We start from the raw sequence: 16,299 nt of genomic DNA, 5'->3' as shown, positions 1-16,299 counted from the left end.
ACTTGACCAAAACATATGAATAGTTGGCATACAGGGTTCTGCCACAGGATTTCCTTCGCTTTCAGAACTATTTTGCATGCCATTCTCGATGCACTCCACTCCTGAGATTACTGTGGTGGTGGATTACAAGCTGAAGGCTCACCAAGAGCCCATAAAATATGCACAAGAATGCATTCAAGCCAAATAAGCTGTGGGATCGGAGCAAAAAAAAACACTGTAGGGTTAAAAAAAAAAAAACAACAACTACAATTTGAATAAAGTGTTTTCACTTTCATAACTTGGCAAGAGTGTATTTTATCAGCCGAGTTTTATTGTGCTCGTGTGAGATTCTGTACACACACACACACACACACATTTTGGTGCCACTGATGCTTTCGTCAGCTGCTGCAGCTCGGTTAAAAATTAAGCGATGGCTCCTCAGGCGGGTCACTTGAAAGTGTGACAGTTGCATCCACCTGACAAGCCAAAGGGACTGTACCAGCAGTGTTTTGAACAAACCTGTGAAAATATCAGCCCACATATTTGAATCATCCAAACTTTAAAGAAAACTCGTATAAACTCAAAGAATCACATAGAGAACAAAATGTGCACTTCTGTTCTTTTTTGTTGAAAAGACTTGGACTCAAAACAAATTAAACTTAAAATGTATGCTTTTGATTTTTGTCTCACTTTGTTTCTGTTAAGACGTGAACGCATTGTTTATTTTTGATTAAAAAAATAAATAAAAAATCCTAAACAAAGCTTGTTTCCATGTTAAAGGGCTGTCCCAACAATATAATGTAGCGTGACTTGACAAGCAGTTGCAATGCTGTTTGTTTTGTATTAAAGCTAAATAGGCTTCATCAAAACCAAATTCAGTGTCTGCAATCAGAATCTATTGTTCTTTATACAAGTTTGTTCCTAAAGTGTGATATATTATGTGCTTAATTTCTCAGTGAGATCATAACAAGTCTTGTACACTTGTTGATAGCCACTTCATGTTATTAACTGTTAGTAAAGCCAGGATTATTTTCAACTATTGAAGTTAGGCGAAGTGAATTTCTCCTTTGAACTTTTAAGTTAAACTGCAATGTGGGAGGGACGGGAGCATGGTATTGGTTGGGGGTTATCTGCTATGATGTTTTAATAACTTTTTTTCATCAATTCATTTTCTGTACTTACCTGTCCTTTAGATACATGTACCATGTTCTGACCAAAAACACCACGGTGACCGACCACAACAGAAACCTGCTGGTGGAAACCATCCGCTCCATTACAGAGATCCTCATCTGGGGAGACCAGAATGACAGCTCTGTGTTTGAGTAAGTCTCGGTGAATTACATTTTAACAAGCCCACACCAGTGCAGAGAAGCTCTCAATCTTGGTCCTCCCATCCTGTCCACGTTTTTACGTTGTACGCACCCTGCACGGCAGCTGTCACTATCTCTATTAATGTGTGAATAATGCTGTGACTGTGAGCGACCACATTGCAGAATGATTTTAAGACCATAGTTAGCAGTCCTACTGGTTCCATAGGGAAAAACAATGTCTCCACTTTGCAAAGTTGGTAACAGACGGAAAGATTCTAGTAATTGAGTTCATGCTGTTAAGACGTCGTTACATTGACGAAACTAATCCTTTGATCAGGCTCATATAATCAGATTATGTAACAAAGGTTTACAGTCACACTTAAATCAATGTCGTTTTAGTGTAATGAGATGCATCTTGGTTACTAACCGGGAGAAACAGGCATCTCTTTGTAATATATTTGAACTTCAAGTCATAATTTGATATCTCTCTCTCTCTTTTTTTTTTTTTTTTTTGTCTTTATGTGATCAGCTTCTTCCTGGAGAAGAACATGTTTGCTTTCTTCTTGAACATCTTGCGTCAGAAGTCGGGACGGTACGTGTGTGTCCAGCTCCTCCAGACCCTCAACATACTGTTTGAAAACATCAGCCACGAGACTTCCCTGTGTAAGTATTTGCAATTGAGAGCCTCTCTGGGAAAGGTAGAACTGCCCCTCTGGCAAGACAGGGTCAGATCATGAGGCTCACAAATATTTTTCTTTAGGTTCTCTTGCTTCGTTAAATTTCAACAGTCAAATATCTACCATTGTGACTGGCTAAATGAAATGAGCATATGCCACTAGTTAATGTCTATTATTACTTTAGCTGTTGCAGTGATGATGTACAATCTGTCGCTGGAGCTTATTTTCAAATAATGTGTATTTTAATACTTCTGTTGAATGTGATTTTTTTTCCTCCAATTTAATCAATGTTTCATTTTACCATGATGATATTTTGATGCAAGATGCACTTAGCTTGTGTCCTAGTATTTTTTTTCCCAGTGTTTCATTAGTCTGTATTTCTAGATTTTGGTTTTTTGGATTGCTTGGTGCAGAAATATAAGAAAAATGTCAATATAAAATGTGATTCAACAATAATTTTGTATCTTTTTTTATAATCCATCCTTGATTGGCATATAAATATTAAATGATGAGGAATGGTCACATTTATGACATGCCTGTTGTGTTGAATATACATTGTAGCTTTAGTTAGTTATTCATTTTTATTTCACACTTGGATTCCTGATGGAAATTTTAAATGTACAGCAGGCTGCTGAAATTATTTATTTTCTTGTTGCTAGGTTACTGAAATCTTTGTATAAAATGTGTTTTCAGTGTTTGATGGACTGAAATCTGAGAAGTAGAGGCTTACTGTTTGGGTTCAGGTTTGTTAAAATGAAAGAAAACAAGCACTTTACTCACAGGCCAAGAGAAAACGATTACCTTTTGTTATATTTACTGAAGACTGTCCTGGTTGTGAAAGACCATCATTGCAAGATAGTACAGTACACTTGTGTGTTTCAGTGTATTATAACATTGTCAGCAGAAAACAAAAGCCATTTATATTATATATCTCATTTTAAAAAGTCTGATCCAGTTAATCTTCTCTCATCGCAGATTATCTCCTGTCAAACAACCACGTCAACTCCATCATTGTCCACAAGTTTGATTTCTCGGACGAGGAGATCATGGCTTACTACATCTCCTTCCTCAAGACCCTGTCGCTGAAACTCAACAACCACACCGTGCACTTCTTCTACAATGAGGTGAGGCCACAGAGGGATGAGGGCGAGACGAGGGGCCGGAGTATTAAGGATGACGATTCTTCATTCTGTGGCGACGCCTCTGAGGGAGTGAATGATGATGAGAAACTGAGAATGAATGGAGTGACGGTATAGATTTCAAAAAGAAAATATTATTAATATTATTTTGCTGACACTGAACAGTATGTCATTTTGCTGTCGCCCTCAATAACGCCTGCTTAAATTGACTTTGGCGTCATTAACATATATTCATATATTTACTTGGATGTCTAAAGTTGTCACTTTATCATGTGTCTTCTCCTTGGTAATCTACAACATGTTTCCTGTGTTAAAATGTCGGCTTCCTGTGTAGATTCTTATGTTGTTCACAAAGGGCATATCTTTTGCGGGGGTTTTTTTTTGCAACATATTTCAAATAAGGACGAATAGTTGTCTTAAATGGTAGTACCACTGACACCACAGGACTGCCTTCGTCTGTCCTTTTGAAGTAGTGTATGTTCTTTATTGTGATTTGTGTATAAATGTGATGATGTATGTTACTGCATAAGAGCTCCAACTACCTCAATAATCTGTCGTTAACCTCTGATGTTTCCGCAGTATCTGTAGCCTTTCCGTTGGCCTGTGTGCACTGGGGAAAGTTATTGGTGTACTGTTGATGGTAGCATTACCCCTGAAGCTAAAACCAGACCCATTGTGTAGATCTGAAAGCCTTTATCGATGTGTTGAAGTATTATGGATTTAGTGGCTTTTTCTTAGTGACTAGAATGAAACTGGCCTTCCTTCATTACGTGCGGCGTCAGGATAATTCAGATGTGAATTCAAAAATGCAGCAGTCCCTTCATCATAACCTTTCTTTGCACAACACTGTGATCACTTGAATGTATTGGTTCACAATTTGGCCGATTTTGTTAAATTATTCAGGTCATGTCTTTTTCAGATCTACACAATACTTTTTTTTTTTAATCGGAGTTCAAGGTCTTGTTTTGGATTTGTCGTCGGGGTTATATTTTACCATTTGCTGTGACTTCTGGGTAATACTCTTTTTACTCCGACCCTTGTTATTGTCTAGAGGTCACAGTGATTGAGAAATGTTTGGATGGAGGTGCAGGCACTGGTACAGAGAGAGATGACCAGAGGATGAAGATCCTTCAGTTTGTCCTGTGCACTTTGTTACTACACAGGAGTATTGACAGTCAAAGTCGAGCCTAATGAGGTCCTGGAATCTGTGCACTATCAAATTTGCTTTATGAAGCTTTTAATATTAAACAATATAAGTTATCAAAACCGAATGCCGCTCCGACTTCGGACCGTACAAGCTGCTTTATTTCTCTCTCTGTGGTCTTGAGCACGGCGGCGCAATGCATTGCCCTTGCTCACCGGTGCCCCCTCTCTGTCTCCCACACACAGCACACTAATGACTTTGCCCTGTACACCGAGGCCATTAAGTTTTTCAACCACCCTGAAAGCATGGTCCGCATCGCAGTCCGCACCATCACACTCAACGTGTACAAAGGTGAGTGCCAGGAACATGCACGCACCCCTGCTAACATTTTACACACACACACACAGGTTCTTACACACACAAAAACTCATGGGTGCTGGGACTGCCGACCACCTTTGTCTGTGCTCCTCTTCTCTCCGGCTGCTTCTGGTGCATGAGCATGACCAACAGGTAACACTGAACCAAATTCACGTACTCGGTCTACTGGCCTTTGATGGTTCTATTTGTGGCTTCTCATCATTAAATTTGATATTTTAATACATGTTGTGCCAATATGGCTTTTGAGGTATGATATATAAGTGGGTTCAGCCAACTGATCAAATCTGTTTACAAATTTCAGCCACCTGTGAGTTGAGGAATATGAAGGAATCTGAAAGCAGATTAAATGCCGCCTCTCACCGGAAAACTTGATCCATCTGATATTTAGTCTAAACAAGTGAATTCTTTCGAGCTCCAAACCAAAGTTGGAATGGCGCATTCAAGGTTACGAATAGGAGTTTTTCTAAATTCTAAATGTTGTGTGTGAATCACATTTAAGGTAAGTTTACTTTAAGGTTTAGCATCACCTCATTTGCTCAAATGTTCAGTAAAAAAAATTCACTCTAAAGCCACTCTTGGATCTAAAACCATTGTTGAACCTCACAAGAAGGATTCAGGTGCCTCATAGCTGTGGTTCACAGACATTGAATGTGGAGCCACAATGCTGCTCACATTTTGAAAATGCAAACAACAACAACACACCTTCAATTGTTTCCTCTCGATATCATGCCTTATCGGCTTCTGCTTCTTCCTTCTGCCGTCTCTCCGGGCTCCTTCATGGTTCATCAGTCCAGCGGAAGCGTCTCTTTGAATGTTGCGACAATACTGTGATATTAACTTTCTGCGACATGCCAACTATGGCTTCCGCCCCCGTCATCATACGTGTCAGTCTCATCCTGCATGGAACACTTTGTACTGTCCATCTTGACTTTCCTGCGTTGTCCATGACACACCCACTCTTTAACTCTTCAGCTGAACTGACAAATGACTTTCTAAGTAAAATCACAAATGGAATAAGCCTGTGGTTTGGGGGAAATGGGTCATTGCTGATTGCCTATGGAACAGTAAGGAATCAGTACAAGGGGAAGCATCGATTCAGTGTTGATTATTCACTGTTTTTTTGGCCTTTAAGAGTAATGTAGTACCTTGTACAATCTGGACTTGTTGTGTAATGTTAATTTATGCAGAAAGCTAGTGTTCAGACCACTTTTGTTAATTGAAATAAATTTGTGAATTAGTTGGTACCAGGAATGAAGAATCGACCATAAATTTCTTCCATCATAATCTTTCCGCTGTTTGATGCTTCCTACTGATTCCTTTCCGCACTCACTGCAACAAGTGACAACCTGGATAATGATTTAATTTCGCACAGAGGGAAATCAAATTCAACTCTTTTCCAGTGTATGAAGTTAGTTACATGTTTTACCTTTCAGTTGTTTACACTGGGATATCCTGTTTTTAAGTTTAGCGTGTTTTCCTAACATGGAAACTCCTTTTTCCAAGTGTGCCATTGTTTGCAATTTATTTATGGAGATACCTGCGGGGTACTTTTCAGCCTCCACCCCTCCACAGCCGCCCCTTTATTCACATTAACCCTGTGTCTGTTTCCCCCCCCCTCCCTCCCTCTCCCTCTCCCTCCTCTTCAACAACCACTCCTCCTACTCTTCCTCTCCTTGTCTCTCTCCCCCACCCCCCCCCACCCCACCCCCCCTCTACGCGCCCCATCTGCCTAACTCCAGTTTCATGTAAGTTGGTTCCATTCATTCAGTCTTTTTCTTGGGGCTGGGTTTTTCTCGCAACATGTTTACCTGTTGTTGTTTTCTCATTACCAATGATGTAATTGATGAGAATTGTAAGACAAAATGGATTTATCAATGGGTAAGCAGGTTTTAAATTTTTTGATCCCAACGATATGAAACATCACATGTTACCCAGCCCTGCTTGTTCCTGACGGTGTATTTGTTGCCAATGTATGTGGATGAGTATTTTCTGTAATTTACATACTTGTAAATCATTCTGTATCATCCACCCAGCCACATGCAAGAAAAACAAGAACCTGCATGCTGTTCTAATTTTATTTTGTGGGGTAATTTAGCTGTGGGCTTCATTTCAGCTGAACCCCCACATGTTGGATGTCATGTTTCTGATGGGTTTGAAAGTTTGTCATGCTCTCCCTGTCCAGTCTGTAATTTACGTATTTGATTTGGCTCCTCATGATTTGCTCATCTCAGTTTTGACCTGTGTGACTTGGCAACCTTAAATTATGATCTGCATTTGTTTGCATATGGACTACAACATTAGGACATTTTGTTTTATCACTGCGATTTAAAGAAAATACGTTTTTGACAAAAGTATCGGCTACCTTTATTGTCCACATGCCAATTTGTCTTGAAATGGCACAATACAACAAATACATTGTGAAACAGGTGTGGGGTTATTTCTTTGTCTTAATTCTAAGGGATGTAAATTACAATGATTATATCAGCTTGCAACCAGCTTTACAAGATACAACCAGGTTCTTTTTGGACTATAAAGCTTAACATAATAGCTTTTTAATTCCAGAATATTGTCTTGCTAAAATGGACTGTCAAGAATAGGCGCAAATTAATGAAACATCAGAGATCATGTCTTTTTTTTTTAGTGTAAACATTTCTGTTCATTATACCCACATCACCCATAATGCACCTTCATCACACACGGCTCACTCAGATTGGAGTGTGTTTTTAGAGTAGCAGCTCGATTGGAGTTGCTTTCCTCAGGCAGAAAATAAAAGCGGGCTGCACAGGACTGCTGGGGCCAAATCTTTCTGACTCATTTGACCTTTTCACTTGATTGGAATTCTCTTGTTTATGATAACTGACATTCATTACCACTGTAACAAAGTTGGGCTAAACCTGGCGTCTCTGGAATGTATTCAGAAGGCATTGGACTCGCAAGAGGCTCACGTCAGTTATTAGCTTGCAAATTAAAGTGGCGTTTGTGCTTATTTATTGACACGGTTTGCTATCTTCCTAAGTTTGCTCTTGGTTTGAGTGTTTCTGTAATCATATATACCTGTCACAGTCTGGTAATTCACTGGGTTCAGAAAGTGGGTGTCTATATGAGTCAACGTGAGTGTGTGTGTATGTGCGTGCACGCCTGTCACCTCAGGCTGTTGGCGTTAATGGCTCCTCTTCTTGACTCTTACTCTCTCCAGTGGACAACCAGCACATGCTGCACTACATCCGGGATAAGACGGCCGTGCCATATTTCAGTAACTTGGTGTGGTTCATCGGCAGCCACGTCATTGAACTGGACAAATGTGTGCAGACAGACGAGGAGTAAGTGCCGTCTATCTTAACCAGATACTCAGTGCAGCCTCTTGGGGGCGGCCTTGTCCATGATTTGTAACTGCAACCTTGGCACGTCTGAAGCGGGGCATGATGGTTTGTGTACAGTGCATTATAATGCATTTGTGGTTTGTTTGGTTGTTTTTTTATTTTTACATCTGTGTAACTTGTTCGTGTTTTTCCTCCAGTAGCCTCGTTTTAAGGTTAAAAAAAAACATTTCATACTTTCTCCCTCACTTTTTTGTGTCCCAGACATAAGAACAGAGGAAAGTTAAGTGACCTGGTGGCAGAGCACCTTGACCATCTCCACTATCTGAACGACATCCTGATCATCAACTGTGAATTCCTCAATGATGTTTTAACTGACCACCTCCTGAACCGCCTCTTCTTGCCCCTCTATGTCTACTCTTTGGTTAGTCCTGAAACGGTATGTTACTTACAAGTATTGTAGATTACAATAAATATTCACGACTCTTTCAACAAGAGGATGATGGGCAGCTTGCAGTTTCAGCCGGCTGTGCATATTGACTACTATATATAGTCTGCACATCATGTGTATCATGCAGACTATCTTATTGTCGACATCGCAAGTCGTTCAGTAGTAGCACTACTTCATCAGTTGTTTCTCAACTGAGTCACGACGCCACCGTGTGGTGAAAACTTTCAAAACCAAAAAGGCTTTTTATATTCATATAACATATATTTATGTGTGTGTGTATATAGAAGTGATACAACTATGAAACACAGGAAAGGCCGATGCTGAAGTAACTCAGTGCTGCCAGTCAGTGTGCAACAAATCACTTAAGTTGTAGGTAGTGGAGCTGTCTTGACAATTATTCAAATTTTTAACACATAAAACAAATATATTATTTTTACATTCCACAGGCCAAGCGGTTTCGGTGAATTAATGTCTATCGTGACTTGAAACTCCCTATTCACCACTGATGCTTCATAATGAAACACTTTTTTCTTTTTCTTTTTTTTAAATTACTCAATCTGGGATTTTTTTTTTCAAGCTTTAAACTGTGATTTATTCATTTATTCCTTTAGTGCAGCTCAGGACACAAAACCTCATAGCTGGGATCATGCATATTGGGACACAATTCATAGCAATCAGGCAATAATCGATACAATACTCATTTAAAAGATCATCATTGAAAACTGTTTAGCTCTGACATCTTTTTGTTTAGATTTGTTGTGCCTTTCCTATCCTGTGTAATGTAATAATGCCTTTCACTGTTATATTTAATTTATTTTGCCCCTTTACTTTCTTAAATTTTATTTGTTTTTTGTAGTCCGAAGAGCGCAAGATCAACCCTCAGGTGTCCCTCTACCTGCTGTCTCAAGTAAGTGTCATGCACCTCACTACAGAGCTGTAATTTTTCCGACGTACCAACTTTACCTTCTTGCCGTTCAGGACATTGACCTGGAGAATGACTTTCTCACATGCTCCAAATATTTCCCAGCTTCAGCACCCCTTATTCAAATAAATAGGGCATGACAAATTTGTACCGAAGGCCGATAACGGCCAATTTAATTAAATTAAGTGGTTTTTAAGCCAGCAGCCAAACATGCACAAAAGCTGCTCCCTACAACCAGGATTGCAGTGCACTGCCTTTCATGGACCACCTGTAGTCAATGTGTTATTTATTTTATACTTAAAGCCAGAAAAATGTTTGCTTGCCATGGTGATGTGATTCATGTCTACATTTTAATCTGACAAATTTACTGGCATTCTGCCCTTGGTTTTTAATGTATTTCATCTCTTATTCCATGCTCAGAAGATGAACTCCATGCCAACTTAAAAAAAAATACAACACACAAAAAGGACAAAACTATGTTCTATTCCTCTGCTTTGGGCTTTTAGGGGTGTTGAATTATGCGTTATCTATGGAGATATTTTGTGAAGACAAAATATTTTGTGACAACAAATTACAAAGACAATGTATTTATTAATTTATTTTGACTTATTTACCAAATTTGTATTTTTTTTTTTTTCAGGTGTTTCTGATCATCCACTATCAGCCTCTGGTCAATGCCCTGGCAGATGTTATCTTCAATGGAGATCTGTCTGTCTTCACCCCACCAACAGACCTGCACAACACCCTTAAGAACACGGTAATACACAGACCCAGCACAAATTCACATGAGAACTAGGACTGCTGTCATGTTTGGTACTTCTTGCTATCATAAAAGTGCAATTAAAAAGAAAAAAAAAATCTAGATACATACTCAGAAACACACATGGACTACTGCACATAAACAAGAAATGCAGTCCCACGCAGAAAACCACATGAACACACACGCACAGATCCAGAAATGCGTGTAGGTGGTTGTGAGATCGCAGGGTCATGATTTTCTCCATGATTCGCCCACATCAAGGTAGCAGTATTCAAATGACCCAACATAGTTTTTTCTTTGTTCTATTAACACTCTTCCCTATTTCTGTTTCTCCCTCTCTTCTGCTTTTTTTAAAAATTTTATTTTGAGCAACCCCTTCTAATTTCTCTGTGTGTTCATATTAATTTCCCTCTCCTCTTGTATCACTTTCTGTCTCTCCCTTCCACCCCCCTTTGTCTCCCCCGTCTGAATCCCCTAACCTCTCATTTCCTAAGTCCCCTTTCCTTTCTTCTTTATCTTTTACCTTGATTCACTTTCTCTTCCCCCATGGCCCCTCCCCAGCTTCTGAATTTTTCGACCATCTGTTTTGTGAAGCCAGGTGGGCGTGCTGAGGTCGTGAGCGTTTCTGAGAACTCCTGTGGTTATTCTCTCTGTTGTGTGTGTGCGCGTTCACCAGACTTGCTCATGTTGTAAGAAACAGCCTACCTTTTCAGTGAATGTGACTTGAGGCGTGATGTCTCAATAGTCTTGGTCTACCACAAGAGCCATATCCAAACTTAAGCATGACGTCTATTTATTTTTTCATTCATTAAGAATGGCTTAGTTTTGTTGTATTTTGGTGAATTTGAAAGATTAGTGACAATCGATCTTCAGAGTAAAAAAAAAAAGCCCTATCCTATCATGTAAGATTTAAATAAAAACATCTACATATCATTGGCTGTGGCATCACGGGTGCTTTAAACCCTGAATTTAGCTCTTTTATCTCTTAAGTCTGTGTTATATGTTGTGGTTTTCTCCTGTGTTTTGCACAGAGCAGCTTATTTTTTATTTTTTAGTGGCATTCAAATCAAAAATTTCTATTTGCCTGTCAAATAAAATCGTAATGCCAATAAAATTCTGATTAGTCAACGATCAGTCACTTGCATTTAACCTGCAGTAATGTACGATCCATTGCGTGGATTATATATGTGTGGTACATGACTATCCACCATATCAGATATGTTATGTTACTGCTTGATTGATGGCAGATGAAACGTAGACGGATAAAGTTTGGTCTCCATTTCTCTGCAGGTGGTCAGCGGGTACTTCCTGCTTGTCTGTGATGTGGCAGGAAATTAGGTCACATGGTGGAACAGTGACAGAACTGGTTCACCTAACCCAGATCTCTTTCCTGGAAGAAACTTTTTTTCTCTCTCTCTTTCTCGCTTCTGTTGATGGGTTTACTTGCAAGTGCACCAGTTAGATACGTGATGTCAGTTTTTATCTATTGACACATGCATGCAGCTGTTTCAGTGTTCGTTGAAATCATTTAAATATGTATCTCTTATCTGCAGATGGTGCTCTTTTTTTTTTCTTTTTTTTTTTCAAAAGCTGCAGTGCATCTTGCATTGAGTGTAAACAGTGTTTCTGATGAGCATATTTGAGTGCAGGTGTCCTTGTTTTTACTCACTTTGTGGGGTCAGAAGCCTGATAACTCATTATACTTGCACAGTGTGACTGGTACAGTTTTTAAATGGTATAGCATGATTTTAGAGCGGTTTCAGCTGGGTTTCGGTACTGCTTAGGTTTAGTGAAAGAGGTTCAGAAAAGCATTATGACAATTAATGGCCCCAACTATCAGCCATAGTGTCATTCCCCCCTGTTTGAAGGCCACAACCATCGTTTCTGTTCCCAAAAAGAACCCACCCTCTGGCCTAAATGACTCCAGGCCAGTAGCTCTCACTTCAATCATCATGAAGTGTTTTGAGAGAGTGGTGTTGGCCCACATCCAGAGCAGCATACCGGACACTCTAGACCCCCTGCAGTCTGCTTACCGGCCCGTCAGGTCCACCTCTGGCCTGCTGTCTTCCACTACTCTCGCCCCCACCTGGAAAACAAAGACTTCATCAGGATGCTTTTTGTTGACTCCAGCTACAAATTCAGCACCGTCATCCGCCACAAACTGTCCACACTCATATCGGCCTCCGCCCCAGTCTCTCAGGACTGGCAGCACAACTTCAGCCAGCATCATCACAAACACAGGCACCCCACAGGAATGTGTCCTCATCATCCTCAACACTGTGTTCACCCACAACTGTCACTTCCCACAAGGACAACATTATCCGGAAGTTTGCGGACGTCATTGCAGTGATAGGACGGATCTCTGATGGCGACGAAGTCGCTTACCGGAGGGAGGTGGCCAGTCTGGACTCCTAGTGTGAGGACAACAACCTCATCCTCAACACGGACAAGACCAAGGAGATCATAGAGGACATGAGGAAGGAGAGGAGACCTCATCACTGTTCATCTGGGAGCTTGAGGTGGAGAAGATGAACAGCTTCAGGTGGACTTGGGTGTCCACATTACAGAACACACCTGGGCACTCAACATTCATCATCCTGACCCGCTGCATCACCGTGTTTAACGGAAGCACTACTGCCATGGACCGACAACCCCAAGAGTGGTAGGGGCTGCAAAGAGAACTACAAAGACGCCACTGCCCTGCCTGCAGAGCATAAACCACCACAGAGCTGCCTCCATCCTCCGGGACCCCACCCACCCCCAGCATGATCCGTTCACACGTCTTCCGCCAGGCCAGCCGTACAATGTGTGAAATGTAGGATTGCCAGATTGAAAAAGTCCTTCCGTACTGTGATCGGAATCCTGATTTGTTGATATAGTCGCTCTCTACCTCACAAATAAAAACACTACACAAATCTAATTGCACAAATCCACGCTGCTCTAATTACTCCTGTGTTTTATTTGTACATAAGCTCTTTCCAACATCGGTTTGCAGTACTTTGTTTACACACTGTATGTAGCTTCTTTTTTCTTTCGCACTGTTCTTTTACTCTTTTATGTACCTACTATTTTAATGTCGATATTCTCTGCAGGCAGCAGAAAAAGAATTTCATTGTGCAGGGAAACGTGTCTTCACTAATGCACATGACTATAAACTTGAAGTGTCGTGCATGCTCCCCCTGTCCTCCATCTATTTCTCAGCACTGGCTGAGGCTGCGAGCGGTTTACCAGAATATAGTCAGCTCACAAGACACACACACACACGTTTGTGGTTTTAAGTCTGGCTACGTACATACTGTCACACACACACACACACACACACACACACGCACACACACACACACACACACTACGCTAAAACCAAGCGAGGTGAATGTTGTTGTGCATGATCTACGTACTTCTTGTAAGACCACCTGTGAGCAACAGCGGAAAAACAACTCCGAGCTAATATATACAACCTTTGGCTGTGATTCATACACTTCCTTCCAGGAAGGTATTAGATGCTGAGAAACTACAACTGGGGCTACTCTGGCTGCAAATTTGAATGTGGTTGATGGGTTTGCAGTCTGTACTTACGGTGTGTGTGTGTGTGTGTGTGTGTGTGTGTGCATATGTGTGCTTACTTCACGTGCGATTGCTTTGGTTGGTTGTCAGTAAAATGACTTGCTTAAAACTGGGCCACCTCGTCTGAAGTTGCAATACCGAGTTTTCTTCTGTAGCAAAGGTGAACCTTTTCAAGAACCGAAACCACTCATACCAGATTGTCGTGGAATCCAATGTACTTCTATCATTAATTGGCTAATTAACGACAACTACAACTCATGTTGGGGTTTTTTCTGTACAAGGGATCTCAATATGTCTTTGTTTCATATAACACTTCAAAAGTCAGGTCACAACTTAATTTTACTGTCTGATATCAGGATTTGTCATTTAAAGGGGTTTCGTGATAAAAGACTGGGGGGGGTGTGATCATAGATATTTACAAATAACCAATATGGACCCTATACATACTCATTTATATTGGAAGTTAAAATCAAAGTAAAACTACAGTTAGAAACTTTTGTCATCCACAACCCTATTTGGCAATCACTTTAGTCTTTACAGTTTATAATCACAGTTTACTTTGTGCTTTGTTTGTATAGCCAGAACTAATGATACTTCCCTGGGACATTACCATTCATCCTAAGCTTAGTTAGGAACCCAATTAACCATTTACAAAACGAATCTGGTTAATCTAATAATCTCCACATTTGGTCTTGATTATTATTTTCTTGTGCAACACGACTGCATTAAAAACTGAAAATTGAAATCCTTGGATTTTTATTTTTTCTGTTGCTTTCTATACAGTAGTTTTCTCATATTAGAAAGGTCAATATACAGCTCACCTCAACATGTTGGATTGCATTAATGGTGCAGTCATTTTGATACTTCCTTATCCACGCAATGCATGAGCAATTTTAAAAAAACTGGCAGCATTGTCTGGATTACTCAGTTTTACCATACCGTATTGAACAGCTGTTTCCTCTGAAGTGGTGTCTGTTCTTTGTAGTGCAAGCTTGAAGACCTAATAAGCACCCCAGGGTTTCTACTTTCAGTATGACCCTCCCGGAAGTGGCTCGTGTGGTCATTTCTTTTAATCTACACTGATAGTTTGTTTATTAAGGAGGAAGTGGTGTGTGCCTTCTTTTTTTTTTTTTCTTTTATGGGATGTGATCATGATAATGCATGAAGCATTTACTGTAAGACTCCACACGAGAAGATAATGGTATATCTGCATGGTTGTTTTCACAATACCAGTGTTGCAGTAATACTTCTTGGAAAGGAGTCGGAAGTAGTAGTGTTTCTTTTTTTTTGTAAAGCCTGCACACACTGGGATGTTCTTTAATTTGTTACACCTCTGAAACCCCTGAGGATACAGAACACCATGAGTGTTTTTTTTCATAAAAACAATAGGTTCACATAGGTTTTATAGTCACAAAAAAAAGGATAAAAGCATAATGTGGATTCAGCTTATTGATTATTGTCACTCCTCTGTGTTGTCACTCGTCTGTTTTGTCACTCGCAGTTCTCACAGTTGTGTTTCTGTCCACTCTTGTTTTGTAACCAGGCCAGTGCCGGGGGTGTGCGTCGCTTCGTCAAGCCCCCCGAGTCTCTGGAGCGCTCCCTGGAGCTGTCCCGCCACCGTGGCCGTAAGAGAACGCAGAAGAGGCCGAACTACAAGAACCTGGGCGAGGAGGAGGATGAGGAAAGAACTGGAACAGGGAGCAGCAGCAGTGGAGGAGGACTTGAGGAGGGCTGGGACGATGACGGCAGCAGAGGAGAGAGGGAGGGATGTCGAGAGAGGGAGAAGGGAAAAGGTACAGAGGGAATAGGCGGAGGAGGTGGGAGTTCTAAGGGAAGCAGAGCAAGTGGGGAGACGGCGGAAGGTGAGTGTGTGTCTCGTTGGACACAACAGGACTGTGCTTGTGTTTCTTTTGCTCTCATCATTCAGATTTGGTTATCCTGTAGCCATCACAGCAGCGGCCCTCATGTCTCACCAGAAAAGAGAGAGAACTCATTAATAAATATATTGTGGCTTCACTTTAATTAATGACTATCTTTTTAACCGTTTTGATCTTTTTAATAAATTCATTCTTTACATTATTACCCTGCTTCTAAAAATAATTCCTAACAATCTGAATGACGGCTCCTTTGGTATTAAAAAGTCTTTTTAAAAAAACACAATTGGTATAAAATGAGTAGTAGAATTAAGGCAGCTTCATGTGATGTAGGCTATATCGGGTAGAAATTCTGAAGACGAATTTCATGGATGTGCAACCACAAACGGACGCATATATTTTTTTGCGGTGTCGCAAATGGAGTTTAAATATTGGACCACGCCCACACTCTTACTTCCTTCCATATCAGGCTTTTCCCTGTAAATGAGTTCTCCAAGAACAGCTGCTCCATTCTCTGTTAGCTACGTGTTTATTTTCTGAAGCTGCCAGCAGTACAGGATAAAGTACTTTAGGATCTCAAGTCTTGTTGCAGTGAAATGCGTCACACTTCACATTTGATTCAGAGGTCAGAAACGTATAGGTCCAACCCAAGTTTATAAAATCCATGTTGCACACGAGCATTTAATCAATGAGGCCTCCCTCTTTCTGCTTGAATCCATGTTGGGCACCTTTTTAATTTCCCCATGATTACCATGGCTACCACCTATTGCACGTACAACACAAT

At 40.5% G+C, this 16,299-nt stretch overlaps 1 protein-coding gene across 4 annotated transcripts in view; it reads left to right on the top strand.

Moving 5' to 3' along the window:
• Positions 1 to 16,299, top strand: part of clec16a (C-type lectin domain containing 16A) — a 34,260-nt gene that overhangs the window by 1,594 nt on the left and 16,367 nt on the right. For 2 of the 4 annotated variants that reach the window (XM_080511706.1, XM_080511703.1), the window contains exons 2-10: positions 1,173 to 1,301; positions 1,819 to 1,952; positions 2,942 to 3,090; positions 4,495 to 4,600; positions 7,824 to 7,947; positions 8,209 to 8,383; positions 9,252 to 9,302; positions 9,958 to 10,074; positions 15,185 to 15,503. In XM_080511706.1, the coding sequence (XP_080367832.1) occupies positions 1,173 to 1,301; positions 1,819 to 1,952; positions 2,942 to 3,090; positions 4,495 to 4,600; positions 7,824 to 7,947; positions 8,209 to 8,383; positions 9,252 to 9,302; positions 9,958 to 10,074; positions 15,185 to 15,503 (1,304 nt within the window). The remainder of the gene's footprint in view (positions 1 to 1,172; positions 1,302 to 1,818; positions 1,953 to 2,941; positions 3,091 to 4,494; positions 4,601 to 7,823; positions 7,948 to 8,208; positions 8,384 to 9,251; positions 9,303 to 9,957; positions 10,075 to 15,184; positions 15,504 to 16,299) is intronic. The other 2 variants (XM_080511704.1, XM_080511705.1) reach the window with 2 other exon arrangements.

Source organism: Blennius ocellaris (assembly GCF_963422515.1).
Source record: "Blennius ocellaris genome assembly, chromosome: 16".
NCBI classification, from domain to species: domain Eukaryota; kingdom Metazoa; phylum Chordata; class Actinopteri; order Blenniiformes; family Blenniidae; genus Blennius; species Blennius ocellaris.
This window is presented reverse-complemented; position numbering and strand designations above follow the sequence as displayed.